Here is a 24,123-nt window from a genome sequence, read left to right on the forward strand (position 1 = left end):
AGAATTCAGAACACCTCACCCTCTCCATTCCTCCATTTTACGCTAAATTAAAGACACAGTCCTGAAACATTATGGGTGGGATTTTCCCGTCCCACCCGCCACAGGAATTGTTGTGGGCGGGACACGGTCCATGCAGAGGTCCGTTGCCCTCGGGCAGAATTTTCCGGTCTTGGGGCGAGTGCGAGCGGAAAATCCTGTCCATTATGAATCTCATAAAACCCCACATTTATAACACATTACAACTGATGAAATATTTGAATACTATACCTAACGAACTAACATAAAAAATAATCAGAAGCTAAGGTCCTGGTACTCAGTCTTTGAATATTACAACCTACAACTTTTAAAATCAAATCGATCTCATCTGGAAGGCTAAGCATGCCTATCCTTTGATGAGATATTACAATCTGATGATGAAAAATGCAAAAACTTAATTGGGACCAGATGGAAATGTAGTTTGCCATGAAACATTTACTTTTTCTTTCCTCCAGTGTCACTATCTGGTTTCTTACCTCCTGCCTTCTTTGTTGTACCTTCGCTTCTGCTCTTTGCTGAGTTTTTTGGGTACTTCTGGATGGGGAACATCTTTTAAAATACTGCCACCTCGCACAATGCTGCCAGACAAGTTGATTTTTCCCCCCACCTGACTCCAATCCCACAATAGGCAGTGAATTCTTAATGCTATCCCAGCCTACACAATGCTTCTACACAAAGTCCTTCTCACTGGCATCTGAGGCTAAATCAATGGCTTCACAATCATGCACAATAATCAGACCTATCGATGACATTTGGCACATACTACAGCGCAGACTCGATGGGCCGAAGGGCCTTTTCTGCACTGTATGACTCTCTGACATGGGTATCTTGAGGTTTGGCAATGTGCCAAATGTAGTGAGCTTGGGGAAAAATAAAAAGTGTCTTTGGATCTGTTGGGTGGGATTCTCTGACTTGTCCATAGCGTGTTTCTTGCGGGTGGGAGGTGGGGATTTCCCATCATCTGCACCCACGCTTCCGGGAAATCCGTGACAGGGGTGCACCGTCAACGGGACCGGAAGATCCCCCTGGCGTGATTTGCCGAAGAATTCTGGCCCATGTCTGCAAAGCTCGCCATCAGTGGGGATTCCCCCTGCATAATTATTGGGCCTGCTGCAGACTGACTGATGGAGATTGATTGCTATAGTTAGTGAACAACTCTATTATCACTGCATCGTGAGCCAAAATGAATTGGAAGCAGAGCTCATGAATACCGTACTTAATGAAATGTTTTAAGGAAACAGTAGACAGGGAAAATCCAGAAGCGATTAGGTTCCATACAAGATAAATTATTGCAGAAAATGTTGCAAAATCCCAACATGTCTGACGGCATCTGTGGAGAGGGAATAGGGCTAATGTTTCCTGTGGGTAGATAGAGAGGAACGTTTGTTTTTGCTAGTGGGGGACATAACTTTAAAAACCAGATCCAAGCCAGATCCAAGTTCCAAAACATTTCTTCCTGCAGTAAGTGGTCGAATTGTGGAACTCCCTCCCACAAAAAAAAACAGGAGATGCTAGCTGAACTAACCATTTTAAATCCGAGCTCCGTAGATTTTTGTTGGCCACGGGACACGAAGCCAAGGCTTAGACGTGCTTAGGTTTAAGATACAGACCAGCTATGATCTCACCGAGTGGTGGTGACAGTCTCGAGAGGTTGAATCGCCGACTCCTGTTCCCACATTCCGGTTGGATGCAACACAGTAACTCACCAAGGTCACGTTGACAGAACTTGCAACGCTTGCACCTTCCGACACCAAGAAGGGTGAGCGGGAATGCCCTGTGAACAACTCGACGCTCCCCTCCTTGGGACACAGCATTATGGCTTGTATTACATTTCAGAATGCCAGTGGGTGAAGTGTGTAACTGCAGCCAATCTTTGCACACTTTTGTAACAGACTTACAAATGAGCCCTCCAAACCTCTCATCTTGTTGGGACAAAAGCGAATTCCCAGTGAATACCCACCACCTGACCATCACTAAACGCAATAAATATACAATTAACAAATTGGACATGATGGCACAATGGTTAGCACTGCTGCCTCACAGCGTCAGGGACCCGGATTCGATTCCAGCCGTGGGTGACTATCTGTGTGGAATTTGCACATTCTCCCCGTGTCTGCATGGGTTTCCTCCGGGTGCCCCGGTTTCCTCCCACAGTCCAAAGATGTGCGGGTTAGGTGGATTAGCCATATTAATTTTCCCACTTAGTGTCCCAAGGTGAGCAGGTTAAATGGTAAATGTGTGGGGTTACGGGGATAGGGTGGGGGAAAGGGCCTGGGTAAGGTCCTCTGTCAGAGAAAGTCAGTGCAAACTCGATGGGCCGAATGGCCTCCTTCTGAACTGTAGGGATTCTATATCATCAATCATTTATTGTCAATGGATCAATGTTCCAGAATTTTGTACCCCATGGTGGCTGTGCTGTACTCACAGCTGTTTAAGAAGGCGGTCCATCACTGCCCTCTCAGGGCAACTGGGGATAGACAATAGGTGCTGCCCCAATCACATCCCAAGAACAAACAGATAAAGTGCATATAAATGATCAAATACCTTATCCTTGTATCCAGCAGTTCCTTAATCAGTGCAACCACTTCATCATCCTCCTCACTCTCCTCTGAAGGGACTAAATGATTAAAAAGATTAAATATTATACAAGTGGTACAACTTCTCATCCCCCAACAGATATTTGAAAACTGTTAAAATAAACTAAACATAGGCCTCCAGCAAAAACTGATAATCATTTTCTTTTACAAACATATCTACCAGATGCTGGCCTTGATTATCAGGGGTGAAAATGGGTGTCACGGTGGCACAGTGGTTAGCACCGCTGCCTCACAGCACCAGGGTCCCGGGTTCAATTCCCGGCTTGGGTCACTGTCCGTGTGGAATTTGCACATTCTCCCCGTGTCTGCGTGGGTTCCCTCCGAGTGCTCCGGTTTCCTCCCACAGTCCGAAAGACGTGCTGGTTAGGTGAATTGGCCATGCTAAATTCTGTCTCAGTGTACCCGAACAGGCGCCGGAGTGTGGCGACTAGGGGGGGTTTTCACAGTAACTTAATTGTAGTGTTAATGTAAGCCTACTTAGAATCATAGAAACCCTACAGTGCAGAAAGAGGCCATTTGGCCCATCGAGTCTGCACCGACCACAATCCCATCCAGGCCATACCCCCATATCCCTACACATTTACTCGCTAATCCCTCTAACCTACGCATCTCAGGACACTAAGGGGCAATTTTAGCGTGGCCAATCAACCTAACCCGCACATCTTTGGACTGTGGGAGGAAACCGGAGCACCCGGAGGAAACCCACACAGACACGAGGAGAATGTGCAAACTCCACACAGACAGTGACCCAAGCCAGGAATCGAACCCGGGTCCCTGGAGCTGCGAAGCAGCAGTGCTAACCACTGTGCTACCGTGCCACACTTGTGATGCTAATAAATAATAATAAAATTGCATTAGAATAACTTACATTTTAGTTGGAAAAACATTTAAATCTGTATTAGACTGACATCCACAAATAAACTCTCAGGACTTTCCTGATTCTGATGGTTGCTTTACTGCTTCGGTTTTCTGTCCAGTTGCATCTACTGCATAAAACTGAACCCAATTCAGAACTAATTAGCAATTCCACTCAAAGGTACATGAAGAAACATAGAAGATAGGAGCAGGAGGAGGCCATTTGGCCCTTCGAGCCTGCTCCACCGTTCATCACCATCATGGCTGATCGTCCAACTCAATAGCCTAACCCTGCTTTGGGGTTTGACTAATGTCAGGTATGCTCCCCTAATGTTGGGAGCCGAGGCATACTATTGAGAGACAGCAGTTGGAGTTGCAACTGACTATCAGCCCGATGGGTTCCCATTTCCAACACCAAGATCTCTCTCCTTGGGCACAAAACTACAAAGCAGAATTTGTTGCAGCACCACAGCACATTTTAAAATGTGATTCCCATCAAAAGAGATCCCAAAACAAAAATTAAAAAAGAGATACATCGTAAATCAGTTTTAAAACTTCAATGCATTTGGCAAAAGAGGTGAGGTGATGAGGTTTTTTTTTTAAACAGTGAATTGTTGTGATGTGGAATGCGCTGAGTGATAGGATGGGTGTGAGACGATTTAAGTTATTTAATAAGAACTTTCTAAAAGGGAATGAGATACATGCTTGAAAAGGAATGCTTTGCAGAGCTATGGGGAGAGGGCAGGGAGTGGAACGAACCAGATAGCTCTTTCAAACAACTGTTAAACCACAGTGTACTGAATGACCTCCTTGCGTGCTGTACCATTGTGATTCCATGAAGCAAGGCTTAATTAACTCGAATGAAAGTAAGTATAATAATTTTATAGAGGGAGTTAAATAGTTGCTTCAGAAAGAAAAAAAAAAATGTAATCTTGAGTGACCAAGAATGGAATTCAGCCAAGTCATTTCTGGAACGGCAGGAATAGAGGAAATCATAGAATCCTACTGTGCAGAAGGAGACCACTCGGCCCATCGAGTCTGCACTGACAACAATCCCACCTAGGCCTTATCCCACTACCCCACACATTTAACCCACTAATCCCTCTAACTTACACACCCCAGGACACTAAGGGGCAATTTAGCATGGCCAATCAACCTAACCTGCACATCTTTGGACTGTGGGAGGAAACCGGAGCACCCGGAGGAAGCCCACGCAGACACGGGGAGAATGTGCAAACTCCACACAGACAGTGACCCAAGCCGGGATTCGAACCCAGGTCCCTGGAGCTGTGAGGCAGCAGTGCGAACCACTGTGCCACCGTGCTGCTCAATTCGGGAAGAGCAGTCGGGGGGGGGGAGGTCTCGAGCGAGGCAAACTCCCTCCTCTTCCTTTCCTCCCCCTCCAAAAAAAAGTGCATACAGACACACCCACGAACAGCTCGTTCTGGACATGACAGCATTTTATACTTAACTGAACAAAGATGGTGTGAAATCAAAATCCACTTATAACGCGACCTTCCCTCCTGATGCACACTGGTCCAATTTATTAAAAGGAGAGATTGCCTGTTACAGTGCTATAATTTCAGTCATTGGTTTAGTTTTACCAAACTAAAAGTTAAAGTTTATTTATCAGTGTCACAAGTAGGCTTACATTAACACTGCAATAAAGTAACCGTGAAAATCCCCTAATCGACACACCCTAGTCAGGTCCCTGGCCTTGTGAGGCAGCAGTGCGAACCACTGTGCCACTTCTCTCCACGAATGCTGCCTGCCTGACTTGCTGAGTGAATCGTGCATTATTTGCTTTTATTTCAATAAATTCCTGATTTTGCGCGCGGATTTGATAAATTGTACACAAAGCTGCTGGATGTATAGCAGCAGCCGGTTAGGAAACGTCTACAAACAAATGCTCCAACTTATGTAACGCACATTCCTGAATGGTGTATTATTGGCATTTGTCAGGAACTGGAGCCTTCCCAGGTCCAGCACTCACATTCTGATATAATCAAGTGATTATTGGTAAGGAAAAAGTTTGGAGGGGAAGGAATGAAAAATAGAACAATGAGGATAACCAAATGCAAAAGCGATCTACTTGTAAGCACCCATAAAGGACTGACAAAAGTGTACGAGAGTGATTGCAGGAGAAACTCTGACGTGCTTTCCAGTTTGGGCTTATTCCATTCATCTCATTACTGTGGTCACGTGGCTGGAATCGAGGGTTTGGACCTGAACCAGTGCAGCGCTGCACTAATCACCTCTGCATGTTTTGTGAGACTCTCAGTTCTAATCCAAGCTTCCATAAAGCACAGAGGAAAATCCTTACCAGAATCAGACAGCGGCGCATCTGTCATTAATGGAAGGCCACTCGCAAAGTAATCCTCAAGAACGGCAGAAACTTGAGGCGTCAGGAGGCTCCATTCCATTTCACTTTCCTGTGAATGGTTAATGCTTCATTTAAATTAATCCTCTGCACCATGTTCATATTTTAAATACGAGCGAAATATAATAATGAGGGTCAGTAGCAATGCTTACCTTGGTTATTGTGATGAAATCTGGTCCAAAGAACACACCCTTAACCCCTTCTATGTGGAATAGCTGCCTGAAAAGGAATATAATCACACGAGTGATTATTCTAAAAGCTCGAACAACTTTCTTTTCAAATCACTTCCTACAGAAAGCACTCCTGTTCGCTGTACACACATATTTTAACTTTAACTCTGAGGTTATAAGCTGCAGCTTTGGCCACGTGTGATTTTTATTTGGAAGGGAAAATTAATTATTGAGCCGGAGCACAAAACTCCTGCTGAGAAACTTAAACAACATTAGAGTGAGGGCATGCAGGTTGTTTGGGCTTTGTACAGATATGCAGCAAGACAGGAAATTTTCCTCAGATCGATATGCAGCAAGTCCAGTACTTTCCCCAATGAAAACTGTGATTAGACATCACTATTTGCACCACAAAATGGTTTAAAACCTTGCTAAGGCAGAGCTTACATGGGCTTTATTAACAACAGAGCAATACCACACCCTTTAGATGCCTGGAAGTTATTCCTTACAGTGACAAGGTTGCCTGCTGCAGTTTTTAATTATACACAGGTCTGCCTCCAAGTAAAAAACTTATTAAGTAGAAGGGCGATGAGGGAGCACTGTCAGAAAACAAACAGTTTCCTTAGCCAGCGGTATCTGAAAATTCTGGAAGAGACTTCGAGAGACTCTAGGTACCTTAAAGCAAAGTTTATTAGTCACAAGTAAGGCTTACTAACACTGCAATGAAGTTACTGTGAAATTCCCTTAGTCGCCACACTCCGGCGCCTGTTCGGGTCAATGTACCTAACCGGCATGTCTTTCGGACTGTGGGAGGAAACCGGAGCACCCAGAGGGAACCCACGCAGACACGGGGAGAATGTGCAGACTCCACACAGACAGTGACCCAAGCTGGGAATTGAACCCGGGTCCCTGGCGCTGTGAGGCAGCAGTGCTAACCACTGTGCCACCCCCCTGCATCTACCACATACAATAGGAAGACAGATAACTATTTGAATGGGTGTAAATTGTGAGAGATGGGTTCTTAGTGAGACCTTGGAGTCTTCGTGCATCAGTTGCTGAAAGTAAGCGCGCAGGTACAGCAGGCAGTAAAGGGGGCAAATGGTATGATGGCCTTCATAGGAAGAGGATTTGAGTATAGGAATAGGGGTGTTTTGCTGCAATTATATAGGGCATTGGTGAGACCACACCTGGAGTATTGTGTGCAGTTTTGGTGTCCTTATCTGAGGAAGGATGTCCTTGCTATTGAGGAAGTGCAGTGAAGGTTTACCAGTCTGATTCCTAGGATGGCAGGTCTGTCATATGAGGAGAGAATAAATCGGGTTAGGATTGTATTCACTGGAGTTTAGAAGAGCAAGAGGGGATCTCACAGAAGCTTATAAAATTCTAACAGGGTTAGACAGGGTAGATTCAGAAAGAATGTTCCCGATGGTGGGGGGAGTCCAGAACTAGGGGTCATAGTTTAAGGATAAAGGGTAAACCTTTTAGAACTGAGGCGAGGAGAAATTTCTTCACCCAGAGGGTGGTGAATGTGTGGAATTCACTACCACAGGAAGTTGCTGAGGTCAAAACATTGTGTGATTTCAAGAAGGAATTAGATATAGCTTTTGGGGCTAAAGGGATCAAGGGATATGGGGGGGAAGGAAGGGGATCAGGATATTCAATTCAATAATCAGCCATGATCAAAATGAATGGCGGAGCAGGTTCGAAGGGCCGAATTGCCTACACCTGCTTCTATTTTCTATGTATACAAAATAAGCCACCTACATTCCAATTCAGAGATCCTCAACCCACTTATAAGACTAAAGTTCACAATACATGCCAGCTATGGATCAGTGGCAGAACCCTTGCTTTGCAGTTCAGAAAGTTGTCCATCCCACTCCAGGAACTTGCCACTCCAGAGAATTTAGCAAGAGCAATGCACCTAACCAGGATGTCTGAAAGATGTGTGGGCGGCAAGATGGTTAGCACTGCTGCCTCACAGCGTCAGGGGCCCAGGTTCGATTCCTGGCCTGGTGACTGTCTGTGGGGAGGTTACACGTTCTCCCCGTGTCTGCGTGGGTTTCTTCTGGGGCTTCGGTTTCCTCCCACCGTCCAAAAGACGTGCTGGTTAGGTGCGTTGGCCATACTAAATTCTCCCTCAGTGTACCCGAACAGGCGCCGGAATGTGGCGACGAGGGGATTTTCACAGTAACTTCATTGCAGTGTTAATGTAAGCCTACTTGTGACACTAATAAATAAACTTGAACATTAAACTTTTGGCACTTCAGTGTTGTACTGAGCTGCACTGTTGAATGTGTCACCTTTTGGATGAGAGCTTAAACCATGTCTGCCCTTCGCAGGAAGAGATTAAAGATTCCATGGATAATTCCATGGACAAAAGGGAAGTCTTCCCGGTTTCTTGGCCAACCTTTAATCCTCAATTAATATTAAGCGGTCATTTATATCATCGCTTGTTTGTGGGATCTTGCAAATTGGCTGCTGCGCTTCCTACACTGCAGTGATAGCTACTCTTGAAATGTACTTAACTGACCGCTTTTGGGGCATCATGAGGTGGTAAAAGGGACCAGAACAATGCCTCTCTTTCTTGGTATAACCATACCCCACAACGTGCAGCTCTGACCTAGTTTAAACTTGTTGTACTTACTTGGCTAGAGGTGAGCAATGAGCTGCATTGACATTTGGAAAATCCATGGTTCCTGATGCTATAATTTGACGACCAGCGATAAACTTCAAGCTGTTAGGGTTTGGCGTGTCCTGGGTGTGTATCACCATGAATCGTACTATAAAAAAAAAATTCAGAATACAGAATCATAGAATAGAATCATAGAACTCATACAGTGCGGGAAGGCATTCGGCCCATCGAGTTTGCACTGACAAAAATCCCACCCAGGCTCTATCCCCCTAGCCCCACATATTTACCCTGCTAATCCCCCTGACACTAAGGGGCAATTTAACATAAGAACATAAGAAATAGGAGCAGGAGTAGACCATCTAGCCCCTCGAGCCTGCCCCGCCATTCAATAAGATCATGGCTGATCTGACGTGGATCAGTACCACTTACCCGCCTGATCCCCATAACCCTTAATTCCCTTACCGATCAGGAATCCATCCATCCGCGCTTTAAACATATTCAGCGAGGTAGCCTCCACCACCTCAGTGGGCAGAGAATTCCAGAGATTCACCACCCTCTGGGAGAAGAAGTTCCTCCTCAACTCTGTCTTAAACCGACCCCCCTTTATTTTGAGGCTGTGTCCTCTAGTTTTAACTTCCTTACTAAGTGGAAAGAATCTCTCCGCCTCCACCCTATCCAGCCCCCGCATTATCTTATAAGTCTCCATAAGATCCCCCCTCATCCTTCTAAACTCCAACGAGTACAAACCCAATCTCCTCAGCCTCTCCCCATAATCCAAACCCCTCATCTCCGGTATCAACCTGGTGAACCTTCTCTGCACTCCCTCCAATGCCAATATATCCTTCCTCATATAAGGGGACCAATACTGCACACAGTATTCCAGCTGCGGCCTCACCAATGCCCTGTACAGGTGCATCAAGACATCCCTGCTTTTATATTCTATCCCCCTCGCAATATAGGCCAACATCCCATTTGCCTTCTTGATCACCTGTTGTACCTGCAGACTGGGCTTTTGCGTCTCATGCACAAGGACCCCCAGGTCCCTTTGCACGGTAGCATGTTTTAATTTGTTTCCATTGAGATAGTAATCCCATTTGTTATTATTTCCTCCAAAGTGTATAACCTCGCATTTATCAACGTTATACTCCATTTGCCATATCCTCGCCCACTCACTCAGCCTGTCCAAATCTCTCTGCAGATCTTCTCCGTCCTCCACACGATTCACTTTTCCACTTATCTTTGTGTCGTCTGCAAACTTCGTTACCCTACACTCCGTCCCCTCCTCCAGATCATCTATATAAATGGTAAACAGTTGCGGCCCGAGTACCGATCCCTGCGGCACGCCACTAGTTACCTTCCTCCAACCAGAAAAACACCCATTTATTCCGACTCTTTGCTTCCTGTCGGATAGCCAGTCCCCAATCCACTTTAACACACTACCCCCAACTCCGTGTGCCCTAATCTTCTTCAGCAGCCTTTTATGGGGCACCTTATCAAACGCCTTTTGGAAATCTAGAAACACCGCATCCACCGGTTCTCCTCCATCAACCGCCCTAGTCACATCTTCATAAAAATCCAACATGTTCGTCAAGCACGACTTTCCCCTCATGAATCCATGCTGCGTCTGATTGATCGAACCATTTCTATCCAGATGCCCTGCTATCTCCTCTTTAATAATGGATTCCAGCATTTTCCCTACTACAGACGTTAAGCTGACCGGCCTATAGTTACCCGCCTTTTGTCTCCTTCCTTTTTTAAACAGCGGCGTAACATTAGCCGTTTTCCAATCAACCGGCACTACCCCAGAATGCAACGAGTTTTGATAAATAATCACTAACGCATCCACTATTACCTCTGACATTTCTTTCAATACCCTGGGATGCATTCCATCCGGACCCGGGGACTTGTCCACCTTCAGTCCCATTAGTCTACCCAGCACTGCCTCTCTGGTAACATTAATTGTATTAAGTATTTCTCCTGCTGCCAACCCTCTATCGTTAATATTTGGCAAACTATTTGTGTCCTCCACCGTGAAGACCGACACAAAAAACTTATTTAAAGACTCAGCCATATCCTCATTTCCCACTATTAACTCCCCCCTCTCGTCCTCCAAGGGTCCAACATTCACTCTAGCCACTCTATTCCTTTTTATATATTTATAAAAACTTTTACTATCATTTTTTATATTAATTGCTAGCCTAGCTTCATAGTCTATCCTTCCTTTCTTTATCGCTTTCTTAGTCTCTCTTTGTTGTTTCTTAAATTTTTCCCAATCACTTGTTTCTCCACTATTTTTGGCCACTCTGTACGCAGCTGTTTTTATTTTAATACTCTCCCTTATTTCCTTCGTTATCCACGGCTGGTTCTCCCTTTTCTTACAATCCTTGTTTTTTGCTGGCCAATCCACCTAAGCCGCACATCTTTGGAGTGTGGGAGGAAATTGGAGCCCTTGGAGGAGACATGGGGAGAACATGCAAACTCCACACAGACAGTCGCCCAAGGACGGGATTGAGCCTGAGTCCCTGGTGCTGTGAGGCAGCAGTGCTAACCACCGTGCCACCCTTCGTACCACAGCTGGGCTAAAAATTGCACTCTATATCATATTAGTTCACGTATCCAGAAGTTTACAGTAAGTATACAGTAATAGAGAATAAGCGTGAGCACTTGCACACAATATAGTGGGACCTCAATGCATTACTTTCTATCAGTTGTATGCCCAACCTTATCAACAAGATAAAAATGTATTTTAATATGCAGAGGAAGAGGCCAAACCTTTTAACCTGGCCTGAAACAGAGGCTATACTGAGCATTGAGGAAAAAAACTGTAATTTTACATTTTTACCAGGACATTTTGAATCGCTGAGATTTGGGATGGTGTCCAGACACACCATCATTCTACCTCGGTTTTTGCAGTGGCCTCAATAGACACCGGGGTAAGATGTCCAGGGGCAACAGTCTTAATCAAGATGGAGGAGGAAATATAATAGGGTTCCCACCAACCACCCTCACACCTGATTAAGTCCTCCCTGTGGCATCATTGCTACACTCTGCCAGAGCCTTCTAGACATTAATATGGGTAGCCCTGGTCAGGAATGGGCGGGCATCTTGAAGCTTGTACAAATTTAATTGATGCGGGACATACAGGCGGTTTTGGCAAGTTGACATTATCCAATTGTAACTGTCCATTCCGTTGGATAATGGGAGGTTCCACCGTACGGTACGTTGCAAGACCTTGCTGGCAAGCTCAGTCTGGCCCATTTGACAACTTTTGTGGGAAAGGAAAACTTGCACTCTTGCTGTCCTGAGGATGGAGGTTAAAGCAAATTAGAAACATGGCTGCATTCGGTCTGCTGCAATGTTTCAAGATCCCAAGTCCCTTTACATTGGCAACGGATAAAAGAGAAAAAGGAAACTATCTTTGCAACTCAGTGTTTCATATCCTGTGGCTCATTGGTGCTTTGCAAAGTGCTATTGCACCATGCGAGCCAACCATCTCCTGACAAAGGGAACAGACAAAACTGATCCTGACAAAGATTCCCTCCATAGAGGCAAGGCACAAGAAACAAAATTATGGTTTGTCGGTAGCATTGTTGCTTTTTGTTCTAGATGTTCAAACCACCCGGTAAAAATGCATTTAATGGCTCAAGACATTCCCAACTTGATGCTGCGCAGAAGCAGAGCAAAAACGTTTAGTTGCGATGCCGTACTGCCTGGTAGGAACTGTTTCACTGGATTGTTTCAGGTTTTGTGGGCTTTGCACCGTTGTGAAAGGTTCAGAGGAGATGTGCGGGGGGGAGGTTTTTACACAGAGGGTGGAGGGGGCCTGGAATGCGCTGCCAAGTGAGGTGGTTGAGGCAGATACATTAGCGACATTTAAGACTTATCTGGATAGGCACATGAACAGACGGGGAATGGAGGGATATGGGGTTGGTCTAGATAGGACAAAGTGATCGGCGCAGGCTCGGAGGGCCGAAGGGCCTGTCCCTGTGCTGTACTGTTCGTTGTTTATTCACAGCAAAGTTCCACAAACAGCTATGAAATGAACGAGAGGTTGATCGTTTGTGATGTTGGCAAGATACCAGGGGAACTCCCTACCCTGAAGAGTCATGAGATCTCTAACATATACCTGAACCAGCAAAACACTTTCATAAACACGGACAATGAAGCACCCTGTCAGCACAGCACTAGATTGCCCGCTTAGATTACAGACTCATATCCTCAGGTGTTTAGCTCAACACATTGGAGGAGAATTCATGGACAACAAAGTTCCTTTTAATGTGTTCTTATCATGTGGGTATCATTGGCAAGGCCATCATATGTTGCCCATCCCTAATTTTCCTTAAATGGTGGTGAGCCTCCTCTTGATCGCTCACTGCAGTACATGCTGCGTAGGTACACCCGCAGTGCTGTTAGGAGTTCCAGAATTCAAACCCAGACAGAGTGAAGGAATGGCAATATAATTCCAAGCCAGGCTGTGGTGCTACTTGCAGTGGCATGGCCCAACAAATAGCAAATGAATGAACTACAGTCACAGAATCCCAACAGTGCAGAAAAAGGCCATTTGGCCCATCAAATCTGGACCCACCACAATCCCTCCCAGCCCCTATCACCATAACCCCATGTACTTACCCGAGCTAGTCCCCCTGACACTAAGGGGCAATTTTAGCATGGCCAATCCATCTAACCTGCACATCTTTGGACTGTGGGAGGAAACCGGAGCATCCGGAGGAAACCCACGCAGACACGGGGAGAACATGCAAACTCCACACAGACAGCGACCCAAGCCGGGAATCGAACCCTGGTCCCTGGAGCTGTGAGGCAGCAATGCTAGCCACTGTGCCACAGTTTTAGAAGGTGTTGGCTGGGGAACGACAGTGGCCAGGACACCAGAAAAACTACCTAGTCATCTCTAAAGGGTGCCACTGGATTTATTTTTGCTCACAATGCAGCGCTGCCTCAGGAATATAGAGAAGGTGCTACATAAATGAATAGTATTGTTGTCAATGTTGCAGAACCCATAACACACGACCAATATTACCCAAAATATATATTTTTTAAAACTGCCTGTTCATCTCTTTGTGAGGTGTTATTAATGCAAAAACAAGATAGGGTCTACAAGATAGATTGTTGCACCTGAAAAGTGCTTCTTTGATATGCAGAAGAATAAAACTCGACACCAGTGGGAATATAATTTATTCTAGGTCACCAACAGAACATCAACATTTTCATCCTGCCTTGGGCGGTTGCACAATTTTCAAGGTCACTCAATCATTTTTCTTTTATCCGACCAGCGAGCTTAGAAGAGTGTTTTGTAGGCCACAGACACATTTAAAGGGAGTTGTAATCCTCTTTTAAACTCTTGCTTCCTCCAGCTCAACCGCAACCAATAGGTAGACCTCACCTGCTGTTTAAACAAGTGACAGGGAAGCTGTGACAATCAGAGAGCTCGTAAAACTCTTCATATCAGCACCTTGCTTTTTTTTTTCTCCTGCCACTGGGTATTGCGAGCAAGGGCTGAACAATTGCTCGAGGTGTAGGTTATGTTAAATGTCAGTTAATGGTGCAGAGGCTGGCAGCGTGTCAGAGTGGTGACTGTGCTGCTACATTCTTTCCCTGGGAATATTTATCAGAACATTTCTAAGAATTTGAGCTCTTCTATTTCACGTTGAAGACAATAAAAATTTTTTATTGCGGCCAAGTGTGCTATTTTATAGAATCCTTACAGTGCAAAAGGAGGCGATTCGGCCCATCAAGTTTGCACTGACTCTCCGACAGAGCATCTTACCCAGGCCCACCCACCTTCCCCCTAACCCGCTAATCCCCCTAACCTACACATCTTGGGATACTAAGGGGCAATTTAGCATGGCCAATCCACCTAATCTATACACTATTGGATACTAAGGGGCAATTTAGCGTGGCCAATCCACCTAACTTGCACATCTTAGGTCATTAAGGGGCAATTTATCATGGCCAATCCACCTAACCTGCGCATCTTCGGACACTAAGGGGCAATTTATCATGGCCAATCCACCTAACCTGCGCATCTTCGGACACTAAGGGGCAATTTAGCATGGCCAATCCACCTAAACTTGCATATCTTGGGACTGTGGGAGGAAACCGGAGCACCCGGAGGAAACCCACACAGACACGAGGAGAACGTGCTAACTCTGCACAGATAGTTACCCAATGCCGGAATTGAGCCCGGGCTCTGGTGCTGTGAGACAGCAGTGCTAAACACTGTGCCACTGAAAAGCTAACGGCTGGAGAACAACACAAAGAAATAAAAATGGAGCAGGATTTTACGGCCTCGCTCGTCCCGAGACCACAAAATCCCGCCAGAGGTCTATAGAACTATAGAAACTATAGAAACCCTACAGTGCAGAAAGAGGCCATTTGGCCCATCAAGTCTGCACCGACCACAATCCCACCCAGACCCTATCTCCATATCCACCCACTAATCCCTCTAACCTACGCATCTCAGGACACTAAGGGGCAATTTTAGCTTGGCCAATCAACCTAACCCGCACATCTTTGGACTGTGGGAGGAAACCGGAGCACCCGGAGGAAACCCACGCAGACACAAGGAGAATGTGCAAACTCCACACAGACAGTGACCCAAGCCGGGAATCGAACCCAGGTCCCTGGAGCTGTGAAGCAGCTGTGCTAACCACTGTGCTACCGTGCCGCCCCTCAATGGACCTTTCCATGCTCCGCCCCTCGCCCGCTCCGATTCACGTAGCGGGCGGGGCGGGTAAAATTCCAGTCATGGTCTCTTTCTCATGAGGGCAATGTTCACATGCGACTTCGCTCTGCACCTTAGCAGACCATTTCCCTCACAGCTCCCAAGGACACTCAGTAAAGAGAAGAACTACCTCGCTGAAATAAACAAAAATCGCCAGAGATTTTGTTATGGTAAACCACCATGAAGATAGAAATAACCAAATCAAAATGAAGGTGTTTTGTGCAAGGGCGAGTGGTCAGTATTGCACACAATCTTAATTCAGGAAAGAGATGAACTTCCTCCACCACCTAGTGGCGGAAACGAAGGCTGCAGATCAATACATACAAAAACCAGAATTGCATGGAACTTCAGGTGGCATGAACAACATGCATACAATTTATTTTAAACACAAAATATAAGGAATTAAAGGGAAAACATGCGATTTTCAATGTGTCACTTTTAAAACAACATTCTTGCACACCAGGTCTTAGATTCTGCAATACTGTCTGTGAATGATTGGGGTGGCACAGGGGTTAGCACTGCTTCAGCGCCAGAGACCAGGGTTCAATTCCTGGCTTGGGTCACTATCTGTGCAGAGCTTGCATGTTCTCCCCATGTCTGCGTGGGTTTCCTCCCGGTGCTCTGGTTTCCTCCCACAGGCAGAAAGACGTGCTGGTTAGGGTGCACTGGCCGTGCTAAATTCTCCCTCAGTGTACCCGAATGGGCGCCGGAGTGTTGGAACGAAGGGAATTTAATAATAACTTCATTGCAGTGTTAATGCAAGCCTACTTGTGACACTAATAAATAAACTTTGAACTTTGAACGATTTAGTTAGACTGTAACTTTGACCGTGGCACTTCGATAAATGTTTAAGCACGTGAATATGAGACTGGTGGAAGAATTAAGTTGTTTTTAAGCTCTGCAGCATCTCTGATACAAATTGACACCCTTTCACTGAACAGAAATTTACTCCATCAACGAGCACTGCCGTGATGTATGATAAGTTGCTTTAGGAGAGACAAGTTCCTTAACACATTGACAGAAAAATCACACACCACTGAAAAAGTAATAAGGAGAATGCATGTCGATGATTAGCCAGGATATCATCTTGTACAGACACAGGACTGCCACGCTACAGCGGAACAACAAAATCAGTCAGAACCAATTAAATCTAACACACTTGACTGTTACACTGAGGCTTCCATTGAATCTCAACCAAGGGCATCATTCATGCTTTCAAAGGGTAAATGCTAACTAATGAGTACGCAAATGAAAAATAATGTTCTTTTAAATATCTGCTGGCATTTTGCTGCCATTTGCACTAACGTGGTAACATGCACATGACAGCTCAATAGCAAAGGCTATGTGCTGAATAACGCGAATGTCAGGTACCGCGACCGGCTGTCAATAAATCTCAGCAGTATTTTAACTCTCTTTGAAAGTTTTCATTAAGGTTTGATGTTTACAAAGATAAATGAGGTTCTCAACAGAAGTTGCCCATTTACAGCCAACAGGATGGGAATCTACACTTCATTATAGTAATCTTCATTTTAGGCCAAATTAAATGATCCATAATGGACAGGGCAGAGAGGCAAATCTGCTTAAAGGTAGCGAGGTGGTACATCATAGAATTACAGAATCAGCGCAGTGCAGGAGGAGACCATTTGGTCCATCGAGCCTGCACTGACAACAATCCCACTGTACCCCTGTAACCCCAGGTATTGACACTAAAGGGGCAATATAACATGGCCAATCCACCCAACCGACACATCTTTGGATACTATGGGGCAATTTAGCATGGCAAATCCACCTAACCTACACATCAGCACGGTAGCACGGTGGTTAGCATTGCTGCCTCACAGCGCCAGAGACCCAGGTTCAATTGCCAGCTTGGGTCACTGTCTGTGTGGAGTTTGCACGTCCTCCCCATGTCTGCGTGGGTTTCCTCCGGGTGCTCCGGTTTCCTCCCACAGTCTGAAAGACGTGCTGGTTAGGTGCATTGACCCAAACAGGTGCTGAAGTGTGGCAACTAAGGGAATTTCACAGTAACTTTGTTGCAGTGTTAATATAAGCCTTACTTGTGACTAATAAATAAACTTTAACTCTTTGGACACTAAGGGGCAATTTAACATGGTCAATCCACCTAACCTGCATATCTTGGGACACTAAGGGGCAATTTAGCATGGCCAATCCACCTAACCTGCATATCTTGGGACACTAAGGGGCAATTTAGCATGGCAAATCCACCTAACCCACAAATTTTGGGACACTGAGGGGCAATTTACCATGACCAACCCACCTACCCTACACATCTTTGGACTGTGGGAGGAAATCCACGCAGGGGAGAATGTGCAAACTCCACACAGACAGTCACCCGAGGCCGGATGTGAACCCGGGTCCCTGGTGCTGTGAGGCAGCAGTGCTAACCATTGTAGATCATATATAGATTTATGGAAATGAGACTGATTTTTTAAACACGCTAACTTCACTTAGATTAAGAAGCAATAGTTACTGTCTAAGTTAAGTTGAGAACATGCTGTAAATAGCAGTTGGGTAAATAATTACAAATGAGTCTCGTACATAAAGTAGCAGATGTTCATCAGAAGATAATTATGCTAACATCTATAATATGGGTCTTGTGCACAGATATACAGGGTATAAACGTGTCTCACTGACATTTGTCACACTTCAAAGTAGAGTGAAACGTAAGTTACTTCCCAAGAACACAAAATATCACAGCCAGGGCATCTGCAGTCTTTGACCATTATATTAACTGAACTGTTTTCCCTCAACAACAGCTAAAGCTCCTACACTTCAGCTGAAAAGAAGAACGCTTTTCAAAACAAACAGAGAAAGCTAGAAAAACTCAGCAGGTCTGGCAGCATCTGTAGGGGGAGAGAAACAGAGTTTGTAGTCCGTCTGGCTTGTCATCAGAACTAGGGTGCCCGGTGGCATAGGGATTAGCACTGCCAGGGACCCAGTTTCGATTCCAGCTTTGGTCTCTATCTGTGTGGAATTTGCACTTTTCTCCCCGTGTCTGCGTGGGTTTCCTCCGGGTGCTCCGGTTTCCTCCCACGGTCCAAAGATGTGCGGGTTAGGTTGATTGACCGTACTAAATTGCCTCTTCGTGTCAGGGGGATTAGCAGGGTAAATGCAGAGAGTTACAGGAATTGGGCCTGGGTGGGATTGTGTTCGGTACAGACTTGATGGGCCGAATGGCCTCCTTCTGTACTGTAGGGATTCTATGAACTAAGAGAGAGGGAAAATCTATTAGATGCGACACAGGAGTGTCGCAAACTTAAGAACAAGGGACAGGTGACAAGGTTTGGGAGGCAGGGGAGTGTTTTTGCATTGAAACAAATACACTTTTCACCCTTGGTCGTAGCAGATTTGCAATAATATGATACAAATGGCACATTCAAGCTCATTTTTATTTTGCAAACACAGAACAACCTTAAAATAATTTCTTGCTTCTCTCCCAATGACCTGTGTCTGATTAGTTATTTTTTAATCAATAAACCTTATCAAAAAAGTGAGTTTTTAAAATTCCTATGCCCACCCTTCACTCGTGGAAGTTACATTTTGCTGTGATACAGTCGCATGAGCTTTTGAAGTATCCTGTCCAAGTTGCCATTCTTTACATGTGTCCCTGAACAGCCAGGCTACTCCAAGGTATCGCAGTTTTGAGTCTAGCCGTGTCCTCAGTCAACGTTCATATATTTGCCCACAGTATTCAGCAGATCAAGAACAGGGGCGGCATGGTGGCGCAGTGGTTGGCACTGCTGCCTCACAGTTCCAAAGACCTGGGTTCAATTCCCGGCTCAGGTCACTGTCTGTGTGGAGTTTGCACGTTCTCCCCGTGTCTGCGTGGGTTTCTTCCGGGTGCTCCGGTTTCCTCCCAAACTCCATAGACGTGCAGGTTAGGTGCACTGCCCATGCTAAATTGCCCCTCAGTGTCCCGGGATGCGTAGGTTAGAGGGATCAGCAGGGTAAATATGTGGGGTTACAGGGATAGAGCCAAGGTGAGATTGTTGTCGGTGCAGACTCAATGGACCGAATGGCCTCCTTCTGCACTGTTGGGTTTCTCGGCATCCTGATCCTAACCCCAGCTCCTGGCCAAGATGTCCCGAGGTCAACAGCAACTCCAGTATTAGTCAGGTATCCCGGTCTGTGGACAACAATGGAGTGCATGCAAAATATCTCTTGCCGGAGAAAGTCTCAGAATAATTCTTTTTTAAGTTATTGAATGCAATCAATGGCCCCTAGCCATATTTGAATGGTTTTGTTGAAACATCTGTTGATGACATAATTAAGGGAGGTATTGTCTGGAAAGAATTCCTGAGGCTTTTGGTTCAACCATCTCAGGATATGTTTACACTGCAAGTTTAATACCACCACACAGGAATTTGCTTTGTCCTGATGTTAAACTTGCCATTTAATCTGGCGTCAGCATTGTAATTCAAGGAAAACCACATCAGTTTGCACCGTTTGCGGTGCAGGTCAAAGTGGAATCAAACCTACATTACAAAATCAGGAGACAGACTGGACCTTATTTTAAAGTGTGAGGGGGTGGGGGACACCTTAGCAATCCGTGGAAAAGGACTGGGAAGGAACGGACTTGGAAAGGATAAGCGGAAGCAAACTTTTGAAGAAAATAACTGGAACTCCAGAACCATAGAACCCCTACAGTGCAGAAGGAGGCAATTCGGCCGATCGGGTTTGCACCAACTGTCCAAAAGAGCATTTTACCTAGGCTTAATCCAACCCACCCCCGCCCTCTCTGCTATCCCCATAACCCGCACATTTATCATGGCCAATCCACCTAACCTGCACATCTTTGGACACTAAGGGACAATTTAGCATGGCCAATCCACCTAACCTGCACATCTTTGGACACTAAGGGACAATTTAGCATGGCCAATCCACCTAACCTGCACATCTTTGAACACTAAGGGACAATTTAGCATGGCCAAACCACCTAACCTGCACAATTTTGGACACTAAGGGACAATTTAGCATGGCCACTCCACCTAACCTGCACAATTTTGGACATTGGAAACAAAAGCAGGCAAATACCATGAAGCACATTGAGTAGTACAGATATAGTAGAGATTTAATAAACAGAGCCTAAGCTGTTATTTAGGATATTTTTCTACTATCGAAGCCGATTGGTGTTTGTGCTGGAGGGGATGTTTACAATGCATCTTGGTGTGGAGCTCAGATGTTGGGGCTGAGTGAGTCAGTCAGCACTGAACCACATCCAACGACCATCTGGTAAAGCGCAAGTCACTGGAGACTCGGCGTTAGCAAGAATTATAAATCTATCCTAAAGAGTTAGGTGGAGAAACAAATTATAATCTTGTAAATAGCTGGGGAACGAGAGATTTTAGGGAAGAGTAAGTGCCTAAAAGTACTCATGCAGATGCAGAATATGCCTGAATTCCTCGACCACAACTGGGCATCGGCACGGAAAATGTACATGTACATATTGTTATATATTTTAAAAGGTTGCAGGTTGCGTTACAAGCTGATCACATGATGTGATAGTGATGTCATTGGGATGTTGCCACAGGCTGCTGTTTCACTTCCAGTTCGGACTCTGTACAGTGCAGAGAATCTCGCTCAATAAAACCTGTTGTTAGTTTGAATCTACATGTGCAAAGCACATCTTTTCTTTCAGTTTACAACCCACAACCCCTAATATAGTTAGGACATTACACACGTACACAATTAAAATAAAATTAAAGCATAGTTAATACTCAAGTTAACTAATCTAAAACCAAATTACTTTGCAGGTTTAGAAGCTCCAATATAGGTTTTGGGCTTGTAGTATGGAAAGAAGTCTTTTTCTGTCACAGTATGTAAAAAAAAATGTAAACATTTTTCCACGTGTCCGCCGATTTAGAGGTGGACGTCAAAAATTCTTAAATTTCAGTAATTCCTCTGCATGCTTCATCTTAGCGTACACAATCTAATTTCAATAACACAGGGCATTTTATAACAGAGTTGTATGAATATGAATTGCAACACACAGTCAAACAACACTGCACTTTAAGTTTCACAAAACCCCCAGTTCACTGAAACTCCCATTTTATTCATAAAATACAGACACAGGTTGGCAAGGTGCCATACCATAAACTCAGCAATCTATTAATTGCCTCTTGTTCTTGAAAAGTACCGTGCTTTACATGACCGAATGAGCAGCAGAACGAAAAACCTGCCGCAGTGAATTTCTGCTGCCATCCAGTGGCAGCTATTGGTATTTATTTTAAACTTAAGATCGCAAACGCAGGAAAAGGAGCATGAAATGTAATTGAAAGTAAGATTGTTACACGCAGCATATACAGTCATATACAGACTCCGCAAGAAATGTCGCACAAAGATATGGTTTAAGAAAAAACATACAGTGGTAGTTCTGTAACTAAGTTAGTCTGTTGACTTCTGTTTACCGGTAGAAGAAAACATACGTAGATTGGTAGAGTCATAGAAAAAAGTTATAGACAGCACGGAAACAGGCCCTTCGGGCCAACTCGTCCATGCCGACCAGGTTTGCTAAACTGAACCAGTCCCATTTGCCTGCATTTGGGCCCATATCCCTCTAAACCTTTCCTATCCCTGTACCTGTCCAAACGTCTTTTCAATGCTGTAATCGTGTCCGCTTCTACCTCCTCCTCTGGCAGCTCATTCCATACACGCGCCACCCACTGTGTGAAAACATTATTTCCCCTCTCACCTTAAACCTATGCCCTCTAGTTTTGGACTCCCCTACCTTGGGTAAAAGACCTTGGTTATTCACCTGAGGCGGCACGGTAGCACAGTGGTTACCACTGCTGCTTCACAGCTCCAGGGACCTGGGTTCGATTCCCGGCTCGGGTCACTGTCTGTGTGGAGTTTGCACATTCTCCTCGTGTCTGCGTGGGTTTCCTCCGGGTGCTCCGGTTTCCTCCCACAGTCCAAAGATGTGCAGGTTAGGTTGATTGGCCATGCTAAAAATTGCCCCTTAGTGTCCTGAGATGCGTGGATTAGAGGGATTAGTGGGTAAATATGTAGGGATATGGGGGTAGGGCCTGGGTGGGATTGTGGTCGGTGTAGACTCGATGGGCCAAATGGCCTCTTTCCGTACTGTAGGGTTTCTATGATTCTATGATAAGCCTCTCATAATTTTATAAACCTCTATAAGGTCACCCCTTATCCTCCTACACACCAGAGCCTATCCAGCCTCTCATACATAGAAAAACTACAGCACAAACAGGCCCTTCGGCCCACAAGTTGTGCCGAACACATCCCTACCTTCTAGACCTACCTATAACCCTCCATCCTATTAAGCTCCATGTACTCATCCAGGAGTCTCTTAAAAGACCCTATTGAGTTCGCCTCCACCACCACTGACAGCAGCCGATTCCACTCACCCACCACCCTCTGTGTGAAAAACTTCCCCCTAACATTTCCCCTGTACCTACCCCCCAGCACCTTAAACCTGTGTCCTCTCGTAGCAGACATTTCCACCCTGGGAAAAAGCCTCTGAGAGTCCACCCGATCTATGCCTCTCAACATCTTATACACCTCTATTAGGTCTCCACTCATCCTTCGTCTCTCCAAGGAGAAAAGACCGAGCTCCCTCAGCCTATCCTCATAAGGCATGCCACTCAATCCAGGCAACATTCTTGTAAATCTCCTCTGCACCCCTTCAATCTTTTCCACATCCTTCCTATAGTGAGGCGACCAGAACTGAGCACAGTACTCCAAGTGGGGTCTGACGAGGGTCTTATATAGCTGCATCATTATCCCCAGACTCCTAAACTCAATCCCTCGATTGATAAAAGCCAGCACACCATACGCCTTCTTAACCACCTCTTCCACCTGCGGGGCCGATTTTAGAGTCCTATGGACCCGGACCCCAAGGTCCTTCTGATCCTCTATAGTACTAAGAGTCTTTCCCTTTATATTGTACTCCTTCATCCCATTTGACCTACCAAAATGGACCACGACGCATTTATCTGGGTTGAAGTCCATCTGCCACTTCTCCGCCCAGTCTTGCATCCTATCTATGTCCCTCTGTAACTTCTGACATCCCTCCAGACTATCCACAACCCCACCAACCTTTGTGTCGTCGGCAAACTTACCAACCCATCCCTCCGCTTCCTCATCCAGGTCATTTATGAAAATGACAAACAGCAAGGGTTCCAGAACAGATCCCTGGGGCACACCACTGGTGACCGACCTCCATTTAGAAAAAGACCCATCCATACCCACTCTCTGCCTCCTTTGGGCAAGCCAGTTCTGGATCCACCGGGCAGCAGCCCCTTGGATCCCATGCCCTCGCACTTTTTCTAGAAGCCTTGCATGGGGGACCTTATCGAACGCCTTGCTAAAATCCATATAAACCACATCTACCGCTTTCCCTTCGTCAATGTGTTTAGTCACATTTTCGAAGAACTCCACCAGGCTCGTAAGGCACGATCTGCCCTTGACAAAGCCATGCTGAGTATTCTTGAGCATACTAAACCTCTCTAAATGCTCATATATCCTGTCCCTCAGGATCTTCTCCATCAGTTTACCAACCACTGAGGTTAGACTCACCAGTCGGTAATTTCCTGGGCTATCCCTATTCCCCTTCTTGAAAATAGGAACCACTCTCCTGATAATTCAAACCGGTGACATCCTTGTAAATCTTTTTTGCACCATTTCCAATTTAACAACATCCTTCCTATAGCAGGGCAACCAGAGTTGTACGC

The 24,123-nt window shown here is 45.4% G+C and overlaps 1 protein-coding gene across 1 annotated transcript in view; it reads right to left on the reverse strand.

Moving 5' to 3' along the window:
- LOC144480304 (NFU1 iron-sulfur cluster scaffold homolog, mitochondrial-like) overlaps nucleotides 1-24,123 on the reverse strand; it is a 34,737-nt gene that overhangs the window by 4,828 nt on the left and 5,786 nt on the right. Inside the window, exons 2-5 of the mRNA XM_078199657.1 lie at nucleotides 8,680-8,815; nucleotides 6,021-6,087; nucleotides 5,812-5,920; nucleotides 2,581-2,653 (exon numbers count right to left, since the gene is read on the reverse strand). Of these exons, the coding sequence (XP_078055783.1) occupies nucleotides 2,581-2,653; nucleotides 5,812-5,920; nucleotides 6,021-6,087; nucleotides 8,680-8,807 (377 nt within the window). The 5' untranslated portion in view covers nucleotides 8,808-8,815. The remainder of the gene's footprint in view (nucleotides 1-2,580; nucleotides 2,654-5,811; nucleotides 5,921-6,020; nucleotides 6,088-8,679; nucleotides 8,816-24,123) is intronic.

The sequence above is a fragment of the Mustelus asterias genome, chromosome 28, assembly GCF_964213995.1.
Source record: "Mustelus asterias chromosome 28, sMusAst1.hap1.1, whole genome shotgun sequence".
NCBI lineage: Eukaryota > Metazoa > Chordata > Chondrichthyes > Carcharhiniformes > Triakidae > Mustelus > Mustelus asterias.